Source organism: Hippoglossus hippoglossus, chromosome 13, assembly GCF_009819705.1.
Source record: "Hippoglossus hippoglossus isolate fHipHip1 chromosome 13, fHipHip1.pri, whole genome shotgun sequence".
NCBI lineage: Eukaryota > Metazoa > Chordata > Actinopteri > Pleuronectiformes > Pleuronectidae > Hippoglossus > Hippoglossus hippoglossus.
The window spans coordinates 4,626,283-4,640,936 of NC_047163.1; the positions used below are offsets into that span (position 1 = coordinate 4,626,283).

The window sequence follows — 14,654 nt, forward strand, 5'->3', positions numbered from 1 at the left end:
TTATCATTATGTGTTGGTCTGTGTCAATGGTGCGACGGTGACCACAAACAAATCACCACATGGGCTCTGAAGAGTAAAAATAACAGCACTCAGGATGGATGTTAATAAAAAGGTCTGAACAGGGTCTTAGATTTACTCCTCAACAATATAACAACAAGTTCACTGAAGCCTCATTAGGAGAAACGTCCTTCTGTAGTTTGATGTGAGCTGAACCTAATCTCTCGTGACTTCTCCTCATCCTTAAGAGTCCAAGACGCTATATTCTGTGCGTTGGACTGTTACTCACGCTCGGCCGAGTCCCGGCGACTACCACGAGACATCAGTCCCCGTGGACGAAATAAAAAACAATGGCAACAATCCTCCGGAGCAGAAAAACTTATCGTCAGCTGTGAGATTTGTGCCAGCGTGAAGAAATCTGCAGCGCAACGAGGAGCATTAACTTGCATTAGATCATTCCTCTGACAACTTCTCCCTCGTCTCTGCCAACGAAGCATGTGGCGATAGTGGCTGAGAACCATTCACAAGAGAAATAGATTCAGGACAGAATCATACCGGAGATTGATTGCTAGCTGTGGACCTCCGACTGATCACTGATGTGAATAATTGGGGCTTTTATGTGACAATTTTGTTTTAATATAACCCTAAATATTTACTTCTGTGGGGAGCAATTGCCAAGATTATAATCAATCAAACAGTGAACGAAAAATTCTAAGGGGATGTTATCGCAGATGAAACGACAGAAGGTGTCAAGGTCAGAACATGATGTTACAAACATTGAACAAGAAGAAATTGTACTGGATACAGTAAAATATCGACTGTTTGTGAAAAACTGTTTGTCTGGAGCTGAGGATCAATACGAAAGAGAGATGACATAACTGAGAAAACGTCTAAAACTACAAATAAGGCAACGGCTAATGTTTTTATCTCCACAGCTGTGACCAAACTGTATTAGATCTCAGTCTTTTTTTTGTATATTTTCCTTTTTTAGCCAATGCTCCTTTAACATGCATCATTAAAAAAGCGGCTGAATTTATAGGCACCTCAGATGGTAGCGCAAATGTTGTTTCCACTCTGCAGGAAAAAAAAATGCAATGTTCTCCATGAATGTACTTATGTTTTACAACTTGTTTACAGCTGAGTTAGCACCGGCCCTTGGTAGGAAAAATGTTTGCTCTCAGTCGAGGGGGACGCACTCACCTGTGGAGCAGTCGTGGCCCGTCCAGTTGGGATCACAGCTGCAGGTTCCGGTGTCTGCCAGGAACGCTCCGTGTCCAGAGCACTGGTCCATGCAGGAGGCCCTGGGGCTCTCACATCCTGGCCCCCCCCACCCCACAAAGCAGTGGCACTCTCCCTGGACGCACACCCCTCGCCCTGAGCATGTCGGGTCCAGGCAGTCCACTAGAAGGGGGTCCAAAGAGACAATGTCAGACACAACAGTCACCCGCTGGGAATCTCTTTCAGCAGCAACCTGTCGCCTCTGTTTGAGCTCGAGTTAAGTGACAAAGGCGGAGGGAGCGCACAGAACAGAAGATGGGAGCAAGGACGCTCACTTTCTCTCAAGAAAAAACACAGAAAAGATTCACAAACAAGCAAATCGAACATCTGTTTTCACTCTGGGGGTCGTCTACAGGTACTGCCCACACTCCTGCTGTGAGTTTCCCATCATCTCAGAGTGAAAACTCATCCCAAAAAGAGAAGGTGCCTTGATGGGAGTTTGTTTATCGAAAGATAAACTCCTGAAATGTGAGTTTTTTTTCTGCCAGCACACGTGAAGAAACTCTAGATAATGTCTGAATGAGCTACCTGCGTTGTTGATGTTTCTACACGTGATGGATGCAGAACTGAAAAATAAAACTAAAATAATAGGAGCCACACGTAGAGAAGAAGAAGTCACAGACAAATATGTCAGATGTGAAAGATAACGAGATCCAAGGCCCAGTGGCCATGTGCTCTAAACAGAAATGTGGTGATCCCCTTGGTGGAGATGCTTGAACGCTCCAGAGAGTTCCCTGTTGTCGTGGACGTGTTTAACCGGATTATCTCCTGCTGCGTCCTTCATATGTGAAAGACAAAGTGCAGACCCCACTGCATGGACATTCTCTGAAAATGGCCACACTGAAGGAAACCCTCTTCCCAAAAGAGAAATAGCCTTAATAGGAGCTTGTTTATCTAAAATAAAAAGCCGAAGCTGGAAGTAACCAAAACTCCCGTAAACAGATTGTAAAGAAGAAAATAGGGTTAAGTGAGTAAAAGCCTGGGGCAACATGAGAGACTTCTTGGAGAGCGTGCTCGCTTACAGAGGCTTTGCACCGGCTTCCCTCCACTGTATCGGTTAAAGCTTAATTCGTATGCAAATATCAAATTAAGGGTCCGTTTCTATAGCTTCTCCTCCCTTGACTAGTCGTTAACTGAGCGCTCACGTCCTAAGGTGCAAGGGGTTGTGGGAGAGCGTACAATCACACTAAGTAACATTCCTCCTGCCAGACAATATCTGTACGGTACACACAGATGGCAAATGGGTGCCGAGCAGCAGCAACGTCTCGCCACGGAGAGAGCAGTGGGGCCGCGCCGTGGCAGCTCCCCTTTACCATGACACAAATGGGTATAAAGGCCGTTATGGTGAGACAAACAGCATCCCGCGCCTCTTAGCAGATGGTTTGGGCACAAGGCACAAAGATCAGAGGCTAACTGACAAGCAACTCTCTCCTGGCAATTAATCATCGCGGCTGAAGGTCGCCCGGAAGAAAGGTAAAAATGTTAAAGGGCCCTCGTCCGCCATCCCCTCCACTCCTTATGGCTGGCACTTCACCCGAAATAGAATGGGGGCCTATGGATGTCACCCACCCCCATTTATCAAACTCCCAGGGTCCATTTTTCATCCTGAACTGAGAGCCTTCAAGAGCTGACAAACACAATGGCTCCTTCAATCCTATCTGGTCAAGCTTTATCCAGAATCATGAATGTGGAGTTCCTCAGGGATTAACATCAGACTGTGTGTGTGTCTGCATTTCAAACAGCAAACGAACATTTGGGATTAAATTAATTCCTTATATTCATGATCTATACAGGAAAAATCACCTAATATGTATATAGTGATGAGTTACGGCTTTATTTCTATTAAGAGTATTATGGTTTGCGTTTGTTTGCTGTTAGCAGGATTATGCAAAAACTTGGAGATGGATTTCCACAAAATCTGTGGTGCAGATCTGGATCAGAGGACAGATCTACGAATTTCTTTTCTCTTTCTTTAACATTGTGAGATTTGTCAACATTTTCGTTGATTACTCAGAGAATAAATCATGGATGTTTAGGGGACTGATATTTATGAGTGTGTGCAATTTGGAATTAATTGAATTACGGGACTGTTGGAGGCCTTGGCGGCGTTTGTGCTCCTCTCCTCTGTAGTTAGCAAAGATTTTAAAATGTCATTACATGTAGAGTTTCTTTGAAATTTAGGATACGTGACCAGGACTTATTAAAACACTCACCTTCTTCGCAGTTTTCCCCTTTGTAGCCCGGGTTGCAGATGCAGGTTCCCACGATGCAGGTCCCATGGCTGCTGCATGTGATGTCGATGCACTGGTTGGTGGGAACGTCACACTCGGCGCCCTTCCAGCCGCTGTGACACATGCAGCGACCTTTAAGGTATTGACCATTCCCGCTGCATAGCACCGGACAGGCGGCTTTGAAAAGAGCAGACGGCACACATCCGTTTTGAATGGACCCCTCCAAGCATGGCTTCAAAGAATAGTGAGCTTGTGCTAAAAGCCTCGATCCGACAATGAGCTTCGGCAGCAAAACGATTGGAGGTTCACTTTCCTCTGTACAACATGCAGCATAGATTATTGCACTTGGAATTACAGATTCTAGAAATATCACTATCACGACTGTGTGGCTGTTAAAGAAATATCAGATGGATAAGAGATGTGTAAAGATGCGACTAAAACAAACTACTTCAACAAATACAGCCTTGATTTCAATCCTGCAATTTAAAGCTCTGTCCTTTACAGTTAGTCGAGAGCTCTTTTATTTGTGATCACAACGCAGCTTTAGAAGTGACAGAGGAAAAAGTGAGTCATGTGGAGTGGCATCGAACAGATCTGAAGAACAATTAAAAGTAATCGACAAATTAAAACGGCTTTGATCTCGTCGTGCGGTGAATACAATTTGGTCAGCGACGTGAAACGCTGTGTGTGTGAGAACGATGATGAATAAATAAAACTTTTACGACGGCGGGATGAACTCACCTCGCCCACAGTCGGGTCCTTTGAATCCCAAGAAGCAGTGGCATGCTCCGGAGACGCAGTCGCCGTTCCCGAAGCAGTTACTGGGACAGTCATCGAGAGATTCTGCAAGAGGGCAATCAGCGGCTTTTCTGAGTAATGTGGCTTGAGAAAAAAACCAAACAATTTTCCTCCCACACATTTTCTCTGGCTTGATTATTATCCCCTCTTTTCTAATGACAGTGATAAACACCAGCCTCCGATGCTGTCAACATTTCTGTTTCTCTCCGCGAAAAAAAACCCTTTTGAGTGTTACTAATGTCAGGGGGAGAATTGACTAAGAGAGTAAACAAGTGTTGTGATCATATTGGGCTTCGAGCAGGAGGCACGAAGCAGATAAATGCTCAGACGTTGCACGGAGTGATAAGTGTGATAAGTGGCACACGTCGCTCGACAAACACAACTCGACACTTTTAACACAAGCAGGTGATTTGAAACTGCAGCAACACTAGAACCTCCATTTCACCACTGAAATAAGTCATAAATAATAATAATTAGCCCTTTTCAAAGCATACAATGTGGCTTAAGGTGCTTTACGGTGGCCGAGTGCAAAAGTGACAACAAGAGCCACACAACGGAAACACAACCCACGACGGAATTGAGCGACAACTGATGTTGACGGTGAAGGAGCAGCTGTACCGTAACACCTCAAATAGACAAGCATCACATTTTTAAGCGGCGACTGGCTCGATCACAGAAGGTAACTCTGCTTGTTTCATTGTCAACACCATTTGTCACTCGCTTCCCATTGTGTTGTGGCTTTTGTTGTCACTTTTGCTTTTGTGTTGTGGCTTCTACGTTTGTGTTTTCCTTTAATGTGCAACAGAACAACAGAAGCTTTCAGGGACAGGACACGTTAGGACAGTAAAAGATCCAAAACTTTGGTGCATGGCTACAGAAAGCTGCTTCGCCATATTTTTTGCAGTTGACCACTGAGCAATCATGAACATATTTTCCTCTATGGTGTGAATTTAAATAAAATCTTATGTATGTCTGCTTCATGTACTTGCAAAAGCAAATTCATCATATACACACAATTGTGTTGTATCAGGTTATAGAGGAACCTTGTCTAGCTCCATTTTGGCTAAAAATCAAATAGTGTGAGATTTAACTTGATTGAAAAATCACTGGTGCGATTGATTTTAGGAAAATTAATTAAAATAGCAAGAATAAGAAATACAAAAATACTTGTATTGTGTTCCTCTCCATGGAACATGCAAATAAAACTTAGTTTTTGGGCTGAAATAATTTTGCAGTGATTAAAGCCTCTGATCAGAAATGTGGGTTTTTAATGTGTCTGCTCAGTAAAACAGTTTATAAGACATTACAATCAATATTTCTAATGCTTGAAAATCGCCTTCAGTCGTCTCTTTCCTATTCAAGTTCTAAGAATATCATTGTTTCTCTCCTTCTAAGAAAAAAACTGCATAGAAATACACGTTCCCTATAAATAGAAACCAGTATTTTCAATGGGAGCTCGGCTGCATTTGACATTACAGTATTTACGTCTTGTGCATCCATTGGTTGTGATTCATCTACTCTCCAGTTGAATGTGTAGCTTTATTCTTTTTTCTCACAATCTAGGGCATTTTTTATCCAACGCACACAGAGCATTCAGCGCCCCCTCCGTCATCTTGTCTGCTGATTTAACTTAAAATCAAATAAACGACAAAATAACTATTTCTACCACCGAGTTCTGGCACTTGCTTTTATTAGGAATAAAAGTGACCAGTGATCTGAGGAACTCGACAGAGGCAGCATTTCGGGGGAAACGCGATGCTCGCCGAATTAAGCCTGAAATGGTGCTGAAAAATATTCAGTCTTGTCCATTGCCTTCAGGCAGCAGAGGCTCTGAGGCAAAACTTACTGAACAAAGGATCTCTTGTGCTCCACAAAGGGCTAGAAATGTGAGCCGTGGATTCAGCTTCCCTTTACTCTGGAGAGTCAATCATCACGGAGGATGCAACTCAAGACAGAGAGAGAAAAGACAAAGAGAGAGAGTGGGGGGGAGAAGGAGACGGAGACGGAGGCAGACCAGAGGTACAGTAAAAAAAGAAAAAAAAAGAGAGAGAGCTGGGAAATGCTGCTGATGTCTTCTGTGCTGCCGGCTTGCCTTTGCCATGTTGGGTCTAACTACAGTAGGAGGCCTGGGCTTTTCTGTTTCGCTCAAAGCTCGGGAAACCAGCGGAGCGTGTGTGTGTGTGTGTGTGTGTGTGTGTGTGTGTGTGTGTGTGTGTGTGTGTGTGTGTGTGTGTGTGTGTGGGTGGGTGTGGGTGGGGTGGTGGGTGGCAGTTAGGAAAATGAGGTGTGGTGTGTGTGCATACTTGCCATTAGAAATTCCTCCCAGAAGTACAATTATACTGGGGAGATTCTTGGCGTGAATCTTGCAGCTCATGCACACAATGCTCACCTAGCGAGGCACGGAAAGATCTAACTTTCAAAACTGCATTTCCCTGACATATTAAGCATCAAGGCAGTTATTCTGTTCCACATTAATGTGCCTCTAATTAAGGTTATCTTATCTTTATCTATCATGGGCATTTCTTTGGTGAACAACAAGCCGAGCAGAGTTTAATTGAGTAATCTGCTCCCATTCTGACTGCTGACGCAGTTTAGCAGACTTCACACTCCCCATGTCGAAATGCCCGTTTCCTCCGAGAGCAGGCAGGGGAGGCCATGAATATCTCTTAGCCACACACTCGACATAGGCCAACGCATAAATCATGGATTCAAGCAGAGCTTCATTGAAATTCATTACCCTTCATATCAGGGGAGCTAACTATTGTGTGAGTCTCTGCAGTCGGCGAGGACAGAGTCGCGCGCAGTAGGCAGGTTTAATCAGAGCCTTGCCACGCTCTCCGAGGATGCTCAGCACCTCTGAATGATGGTCCGCTGCGTACAGAGTGAGACAGGATGGGCTAAGACGTTAGCAGTAAGTCTTTCTTCCCTCTTGCTTTGCTCCCCCTGTATAGGAAGCCACGTTTGGACTAAAGCATGTCTGGCACCAGGCAGCAGGGACAAATGGCTTCATGCTTCAGAGGGCTGTGAGACAAAACATTCAGTACATCTCAGATTGCCACGGAGCCGCTGCCAAGTAATGAGGAGTAACCCAAATTAAAGACGGGGACACTCTATCCCCCAGATGCCTCGTGGGCACGGCTACGTGCGACGTGCAAACCTTCCATTTAAAGTGCAACTTCAGCCTCGGCTCAGAGACTCACTCCACCCACTGCATCATTTTGAACAATGCTCAAAAAACTGGGCAGGTGGCTGAGGGAGTGGGTGAATGTAACGTTAGTCAGACGGCCAACGTTAAAGCGAACGTTAGAGTAATTTGCAAAGCTATGTAATTGCGATGACATTAAAATGTCCATAGGGGACACTGTGATGTCCTCTATCCAGGTGTGTGTTGGCACTGCGGTGACATGTCTCCCTTAGAGAATGTGTTGTTGGAGGGAGGTGCCCGAGCCAAGGCTACGCTACTGGAACAAGACCAAACCACATTTAGTAAATTAACACAATTTCCTGAGTCTGATAATGAACCCTTAACTTATAAATCTCTAAATGATGTAGAGAGACGTCAGAATCCATAGCCCCTTTTCCACTGGTCTAAAAACCCACAGACATCCGCTAACATTTGGCTTTTGTCTACCCGCTAACTTTGGTTTAAAGGAGCGTGTCGTAGGGAGGTGACAAAACCAACGCTACTGGAATAACATCCACCCACATTTGATTAGAAGGCATTAACGTGTAAATGTCATGATGCAGAGACGTTTTAAACATCGGCCTACAAGGTCCAAGACGGTTTTGAAATGACCTTATGAGCCATGTTCAACCGGTGATATACAGATTTTTATACATCTGGTAAGAAAACAATAATGTTTTTCATCACAGTGCATTCATAGTATTGAGTTTACAGGTAAAAAAAAACACATTCTGTGCAGTAGTAGAGCGCACGATGCCTCACTGACGGTCAAATGAGACATTTTCTCTCCCACCAACACCGCTGCAAACACACTAAAATCATTTTACTGCCGGTGTCTTATAAACAATGCAGCTTGTGTCTCTCGGCGCGCCTGTTCTGGATATTGCTCACATACACTTCTATACCTGGGTTCCTCCATTTGAAGGTCAACTCCATCCCTCCACGGCTCAATACAATCCAGGCAGTTGGTGAGATTCAATTTCTGCTGAAGGGCACTTAACCGGTGACCCATTTTAGAAAGGGCCCCTCTGCCTCCCTCCGAGCTCCCGTGGGCGGATCAGCTCCAATACAAATGAACAGACGCAGAATTCCAGCTCTGACTAAGACGGCCCCGCCCCGTCCTGTCCCCGGCCGCTGCACAGAATACCTTATCTACTTGTGTTTACCGTGATGCAAACCACAGGAGGCCTTCGTCGACGCTCAGCCAAGAAGACATATAACATGACTCCCCCTGCTTGTGTCATATCACATATTACGTATTGAATTACGGTCGTTGTTGGCACAGCGAGGGACTGGGGGTGCGGGGGGGGGGGGGGCCACGGTGCATCTCTTGCCTGTCTCCTCTTGGTGTTACATTGATGTTGAGGACAGCTTCTCATCGATCCGCTGCCTGGCACAGCCCCTGTCACAGATGGACTCTGGCCCAGGAGCTTTTAATTAAAGACCATGTGAGAACAGCTCCCAGCTGCCATCCCTGTGAAAGTCGACACCTCGGGCCCTCTCACACCTTGCTTGATACAGCAGTGCTAATCAAAGGCGCTTTAGGGAGAACAAAGAGGAGCGTACAAACCCAGAATCACCTTCAAAAAAATAAAATAAAAAAAGACGTATGTCTGAAACGCAGCTGTGTGCCGAGCGTGGAGTCAGAGGAGAAGGAATATCTCCCCGACTTTGATATATGGAAAGTAGATGGAAATTGGAGCAAATCATGATCAAAAATGGCACTAGCAGGAGGGTACAATCATACTTTGAATTGTATGCAAATGGTTCCCAGAAGCCGGACCCCTGATTCGCTCGGAAGACACTCAGGCTAATGAGGATATTATGATCTCTCAACGCTCCACTCTGGGGCATGGCAGGATAGCACTGATGTCCTGATTTTTGTAATATTCAACTTCACCTTGATTAACCTGCACTTTCCTTGACTATTGAAATCTGTCAAAAACGGTCTCTGACTCATGCCCCCGAGTCGAGGCTGTTGTGGATTGCTGCTGGTTGGTATTATAGGGATTATGTGGGTTGCTATTACAGGTTCCAGTGGCGGGTCATGCTCGGGGCGCTCACCTATGGCAGTGGTGAGGAAGGAGACGGTTTCGGTTTCTTTCCCGTCGTTGTAGATGGCCAGATGCCAAATGCCCGAGTCCATGTACTGGATGAAGCCTGTGTCGTGCGTGGTGATGGGCACCAGGCTCCGCTGCATCGCCACGGGCCCCTCCAGACCGTGGAAGTCCTGGGCGAGAAGCCGCCGCCCGTCCAAGAGCTCCACAAAGTCAAACTGTGGACAGACACACGGAAAGTGAGACAGAACGACGGAACGGACCGCAGACATGCCATTAGAGTGACATGTGAGACTTGAGTGCTTTCAGCCCTCTTTATGTGGTCTGCATGAATAACTCATCATTCCAGAGGAGCTTGAGTAAGTCCTGGAACATCGTGGCTGGATGGGCTGTGTGATAATTTCCTCTTCCTCATATCTCATGTGAAAGGCTGTTAAAAACCATCACAGTAAAAAAAAAGGGAAGCTAGGGTGGAAAATAAATTTTACTTACTTACTGTTTACCAAATAATGTCTGCAAAGATTTGCTTCATATCAACAGTGACTCAATGAATAGCAATGAGGCAGCGTTTCGTTTTTCATCTGCATAAAGAAAGAAGTCCTGACTCATCCGCCACTCCGCGTGCAATCAGTCACAGAGCGAAAAAAAACTCCGGCAGATTATATTCTTTGAAGTAAAAATAGAGGGAAGAGACAAACATGATGCTTTGACGGAGAGAAAATGAATCACACCGGACATTAGTGCAGACGCAGAAAAAGAAACAAAGCTACGAACAGTATGTTGAATTACAGTTGCGTTTACAGCACAAATGTAAACTCTGTGAACCGAGCAGCCAGACGTGATTAATAGCCTGATGCATCTGATTCTGTGCAGCACATAGATGGGGAATTAGTGCAAAGAAAAATCTCCTGTTCTTGGCCCCTGAGCTCTGTGTGTTTTTTTTTGTGTGATTCATTGATGATACTGAACCTGAAAGAAAGTTGCCATAAATCCTTTCTGCAACAAAGAAAGTGATTCATAACACAATAGAGAGATTTATGAATTGGTTTGTATTCATGACGCGTAGCAACACGGTGAGATAGATTTTATTTTATTTTTTTCAACAATATCCCGATTCGTATTCTGCAGCAGATGAGGGAGGAATAGGGGAAAAGAGGCTGAATCCTTATAGGACACAGGCAGAGTGATTTTAAGTTGTTTCACAAAGAATCATATTTTTTACAACTTGCTGCTGTTTTTCACAAACAAAACATAACGATTTCCTCACTGAAAAACATCGAGATGGGCCAAGTTAGAGCCCCAGACACATTTAGAGTTTAAACTGGGATTAAACACAACAGAGGCTACATCCATACTGATACCATCTACGTGTTTTATCTCCGTGTTTTTCAACATTTTGATTTCACCGCTCGTCCGGACGACAACACAGCTACAGAGTTTTCAATCTAAAACAGCAGCGTTTTGAAACTTCTCTGCTTTAGGCACTTGAAAACTCTGCAGTAGTTCGGACGGCAGACCTTTTAAAACGTCGTAGTGTGGATGTAGCCAGAGTGAAACACTAATACTAAATACAGAAGAGACATTCATACCTGTGTGTGTGACGGAGGTAGACCTCTCCTTCCGTAGATTCCCACTAAGGCATCTTTGCTCAGGGACACGTTAAACTTCAGGTACATGGGATGATCAATGAAGACCTGGGACCTCCAGAAGATACCGGGGGGAATCTGCTGCGCGACCTTGCGCCCCACGTCAATCTCCCCCATATCTATATAGCTGTCATCTGGGAACAAGCTATCCAATTTGCCTGCAATGCACACAAAGTAAATCGGTCAAAGAGATCACGCCATTAATCCAGCGTGTGGAGGGCAGGGAGAGTCAGTCTGCTGGAGCATGATAGTCTGACCATATCACACATATTCAATCACATCGCTGACAAGCAGAGGAGGGAAATATAATGGATGGCCCCGTCTGACCGCTGCCAGAAAATGTTGTCCAGAGAAAGAACAAAAGCAAGAATAATCTGAGATCTAGTTATGTCCTCGAGTGTTTTTGTGTCGATTCCTCTGAGATGGAAAGCAGGTCGCACCGATTATATGAAAACACCAACATCCAATAACTGAACCTGATGATCTGGCTACGTTTATTTTGTTGAGGCTGGTTTCCTAAACAAGGTAAATTTGTTGTTTTTTATGAATCTTGTTCATTAAAGTAAATATTCAGGACAGGTTATGAATAATTATTTAAAAGACCAAACATATGGTGCAGAGATTGCAGTGAAAATACAGCCGCTTCAATACTGTGATAAAACACATTTATAATTTAAGTCAAAATAATAAAATGTAAAACTGTAATGACAGTGGAGAGGGATCTCCGATGCTAGTGCCTCGCTCAGGTACTCGCACTTTCGCTGCCAAAAGAAATGCGCTCATAAGCTCCATAATGCAACTTATATTGGACTCTGTGGAAATGGCAACATCTGTCGGGCTGTGTCGATGAGCTAATTTCAGCAGCGATGTCGACCAAAGCAGACGTCCTTACAAACCACCCCCAGGACTCGGTGGCAGACACGGCTTTAGGTTACACGTGGCACGGCAGATGGCGGCCTTCTCAAAAGTCCATCAGCGGCGGGCGTGTCTGATCCGAGCAGACACGACACACTCCCCCGTCCCTCAGATCTGGACTTTGCATAAGGCTGCAGCACCCGGGCTCGTTTTCCACACGTTGGGGTTGTGTGTGTGTGTGTGTGTGTGTGTGTGTGTGTGTGTGTGTGTGTGTGTGTGTGCATCTATGCAGCACATTAATGGGGTGCTCATCAGCTTGTTTATATAAATCATAAGCCGAGGCCTGGGATAATAAGACTCATGGTTAAATAAATGATTATTGTTCTTGGATGAAAACAAAGGACTCGGATGAAGAGTTACACTGAATATCAAAAAAACTGTTCACTTCTGCATCACCTCGATAAAACATCCGACGGCTCCACGTTGCTTCTGGTGGAAACCGGCTGCAGAATGAGACTTATTTAGAGAAACAGCTATTGATTAGGTATCAGCACCGGCTGCCATGCAGGGTCTAAAGCTCAGCTGTTGTCATGCTTGCTGTTTGCTCGACACACTTTCTTGCTGTCTGTTAAATGAGAGAGACAACTCCTGGATTCATCTATATGGTAATGACCCCATCTTCTACCTATTGTCGTCTGCCAGTGGCAAATCACTTGGTTAAATCTGGGGGCCCATTTTGCCGGAGAATGGAACAGAGCAAACTTTCCTCGAGTCGAGCAGTTGGTACCGTGGGGGTGAGCACATGCTTTCTTTGGCTGCCAGGGAAGGCAGCCCAGGCAAAGGACATGGAAGGATCACATCCGTTCTGAAGGGGACCGAGTGGCTAATCCCCCTCCAGCCCCTGGATACTCAGTCCCTTAAGCTGTCCCATTTTCTCCCTCCAGGAACAAATAACACTTTCCCCACTTACAACAACTTTCATAGGATTACAAAGCAGATCTCTTTGCATACCGGGGAGACGAGCAGAAACAATGTGGAGCCGGACAAGGAAAATCGTAAGAAACTCGCTGGAGCTGCAAAATGTCATCTGTAAACTTGGAAGATTTGAAAAACTTTCTTTTCCCCCCCAGTGCAGTGTTTTCTGATGTGCACCAAACAGCTTGAGACGCAAATGGTCCTGAAAAACGAAAAAGCTGCTGCATTTAGGACGGGTTTATTTATATGAATATATCCATAAACAAAAGAAATATTGCACTTACTTTCATCTTTCCCTTTGCGGTCCGGTATTTCTACACCAGTGTTGCCGAGTGGCGGCAGGCTCAGGTCAGTAGGGAAGGGTAGGCCACTGGTGTTGTCCTCAGACAGCTGGTACATCTGTCTCTGCATCGGCTGCAGGTGCCAGTTTAATCCGAAAAGGTGCATGGCTGAAATGTTCAACATACGGCAACGTCAGAGTCGATTTGCTTTTAAGTGGCTTTAAACATATTTCAGCATTTTATCTGAGTGAAAAAATACTCTCCATAAATTATACAGAAAATACGAGAAAGTATTTGGGCCCCGTTGAAGGAAAAAAAAGTATAAAGTTGTAAAATTATGAGGAATAATTTGTAATTTTACATGAATATGTATATATATTTTAGAAATAAGCAGCAAGGAGAACCTCTGCTTGAGTTTCACTCCTGAATCACATGTAACCAACAACACATTATTTGTGAAATTTTTATAACTTTCTGATATTTCTAAGGGTGGGAATCTCTAGGCACCTCCCGATTAGATTCAGATTCAAAGGGCTACGATTCCATTATAAAACCATTATTAAAAAGTTGTATTTCCATACATGATTAATTGTGTGACTACTAGAGGTGTGCATCTTCACTAGCCTCTAGATATTTCCCTTATAAAATAACACGCAGCCTGAAATTAAGACTTTATTCTTGTAAAACTACAACTATATTCCAATAATACGACTATTTTCATAATATTGTGACTTTTTTCTCTTGAACCTTGGTCCTTAAACAGCGTCTTAAGTCAGCAACACCCCCAAACTCTTGAGTTACACTTGCAGTATTTTTTGGAGGGTGCTGGGCCTGTAATTAACTAAAGGTGTCAGCTGCGAGATGGAGCAACAGAGCGTTAATTCTAAAAGAATAAAGAACAATGCACGGTTTAATGGTTAATGGCATCTTTCTTTCAAAATGTGCTGAGGAGTTAGGATCAGAAGACGAATGACCCCAAGGGGACAACATCTGTCTCCCCACACCAGCATCGGCAGGATCCCTCCCCAGAGCCCTGTCATTTTTCCTCACCCCTTCTACCTTTCAATTCCCTCCACAAAACTAAGGGACAAAAGGGGGGGGACAGAAAAAAAAAAAAGCCATCAGCAGGAAGGAGACGAGGGGCGCTTCAATGTGAACTCAGTGGATGAAGCATGCTGATATTTTACAAGGTCGACAAAAGAAATGTCCTCTGGAACAATGGTGGTGGGGAGCAGGACGGAGTGGGAGGGGCCCGACCATGACAGATCACCAATAAGAGAATGGACAAGACGAGCTTAGCGAGGCAAAAGCCACCTTGGAAGTCAACAGTCAGCAGAAAAAAGGCCCAGGAA

General features: G+C 44.6%; 1 protein-coding gene across 13 annotated transcripts in view; it reads right to left on the bottom strand.

Moving 5' to 3' along the window:
• Positions 1 to 14,654, bottom strand: part of tenm4 (teneurin transmembrane protein 4) — a 158,210-nt gene that overhangs the window by 60,991 nt on the left and 82,565 nt on the right. For all 13 annotated transcript variants that reach the window (XM_034604130.1, XM_034604128.1, XM_034604133.1 and 10 more), the window contains 6 exons: positions 13,306 to 13,470; positions 11,135 to 11,349; positions 9,553 to 9,763; positions 4,248 to 4,349; positions 3,489 to 3,683; positions 1,198 to 1,398 (listed from right to left, as the gene is read on the bottom strand). In XM_034604130.1, coding sequence (XP_034460021.1) covers positions 1,198 to 1,398; positions 3,489 to 3,683; positions 4,248 to 4,349; positions 9,553 to 9,763; positions 11,135 to 11,349; positions 13,306 to 13,470 — 1,089 coding nt within the window. The remainder of the gene's footprint in view (positions 1 to 1,197; positions 1,399 to 3,488; positions 3,684 to 4,247; positions 4,350 to 9,552; positions 9,764 to 11,134; positions 11,350 to 13,305; positions 13,471 to 14,654) is intronic.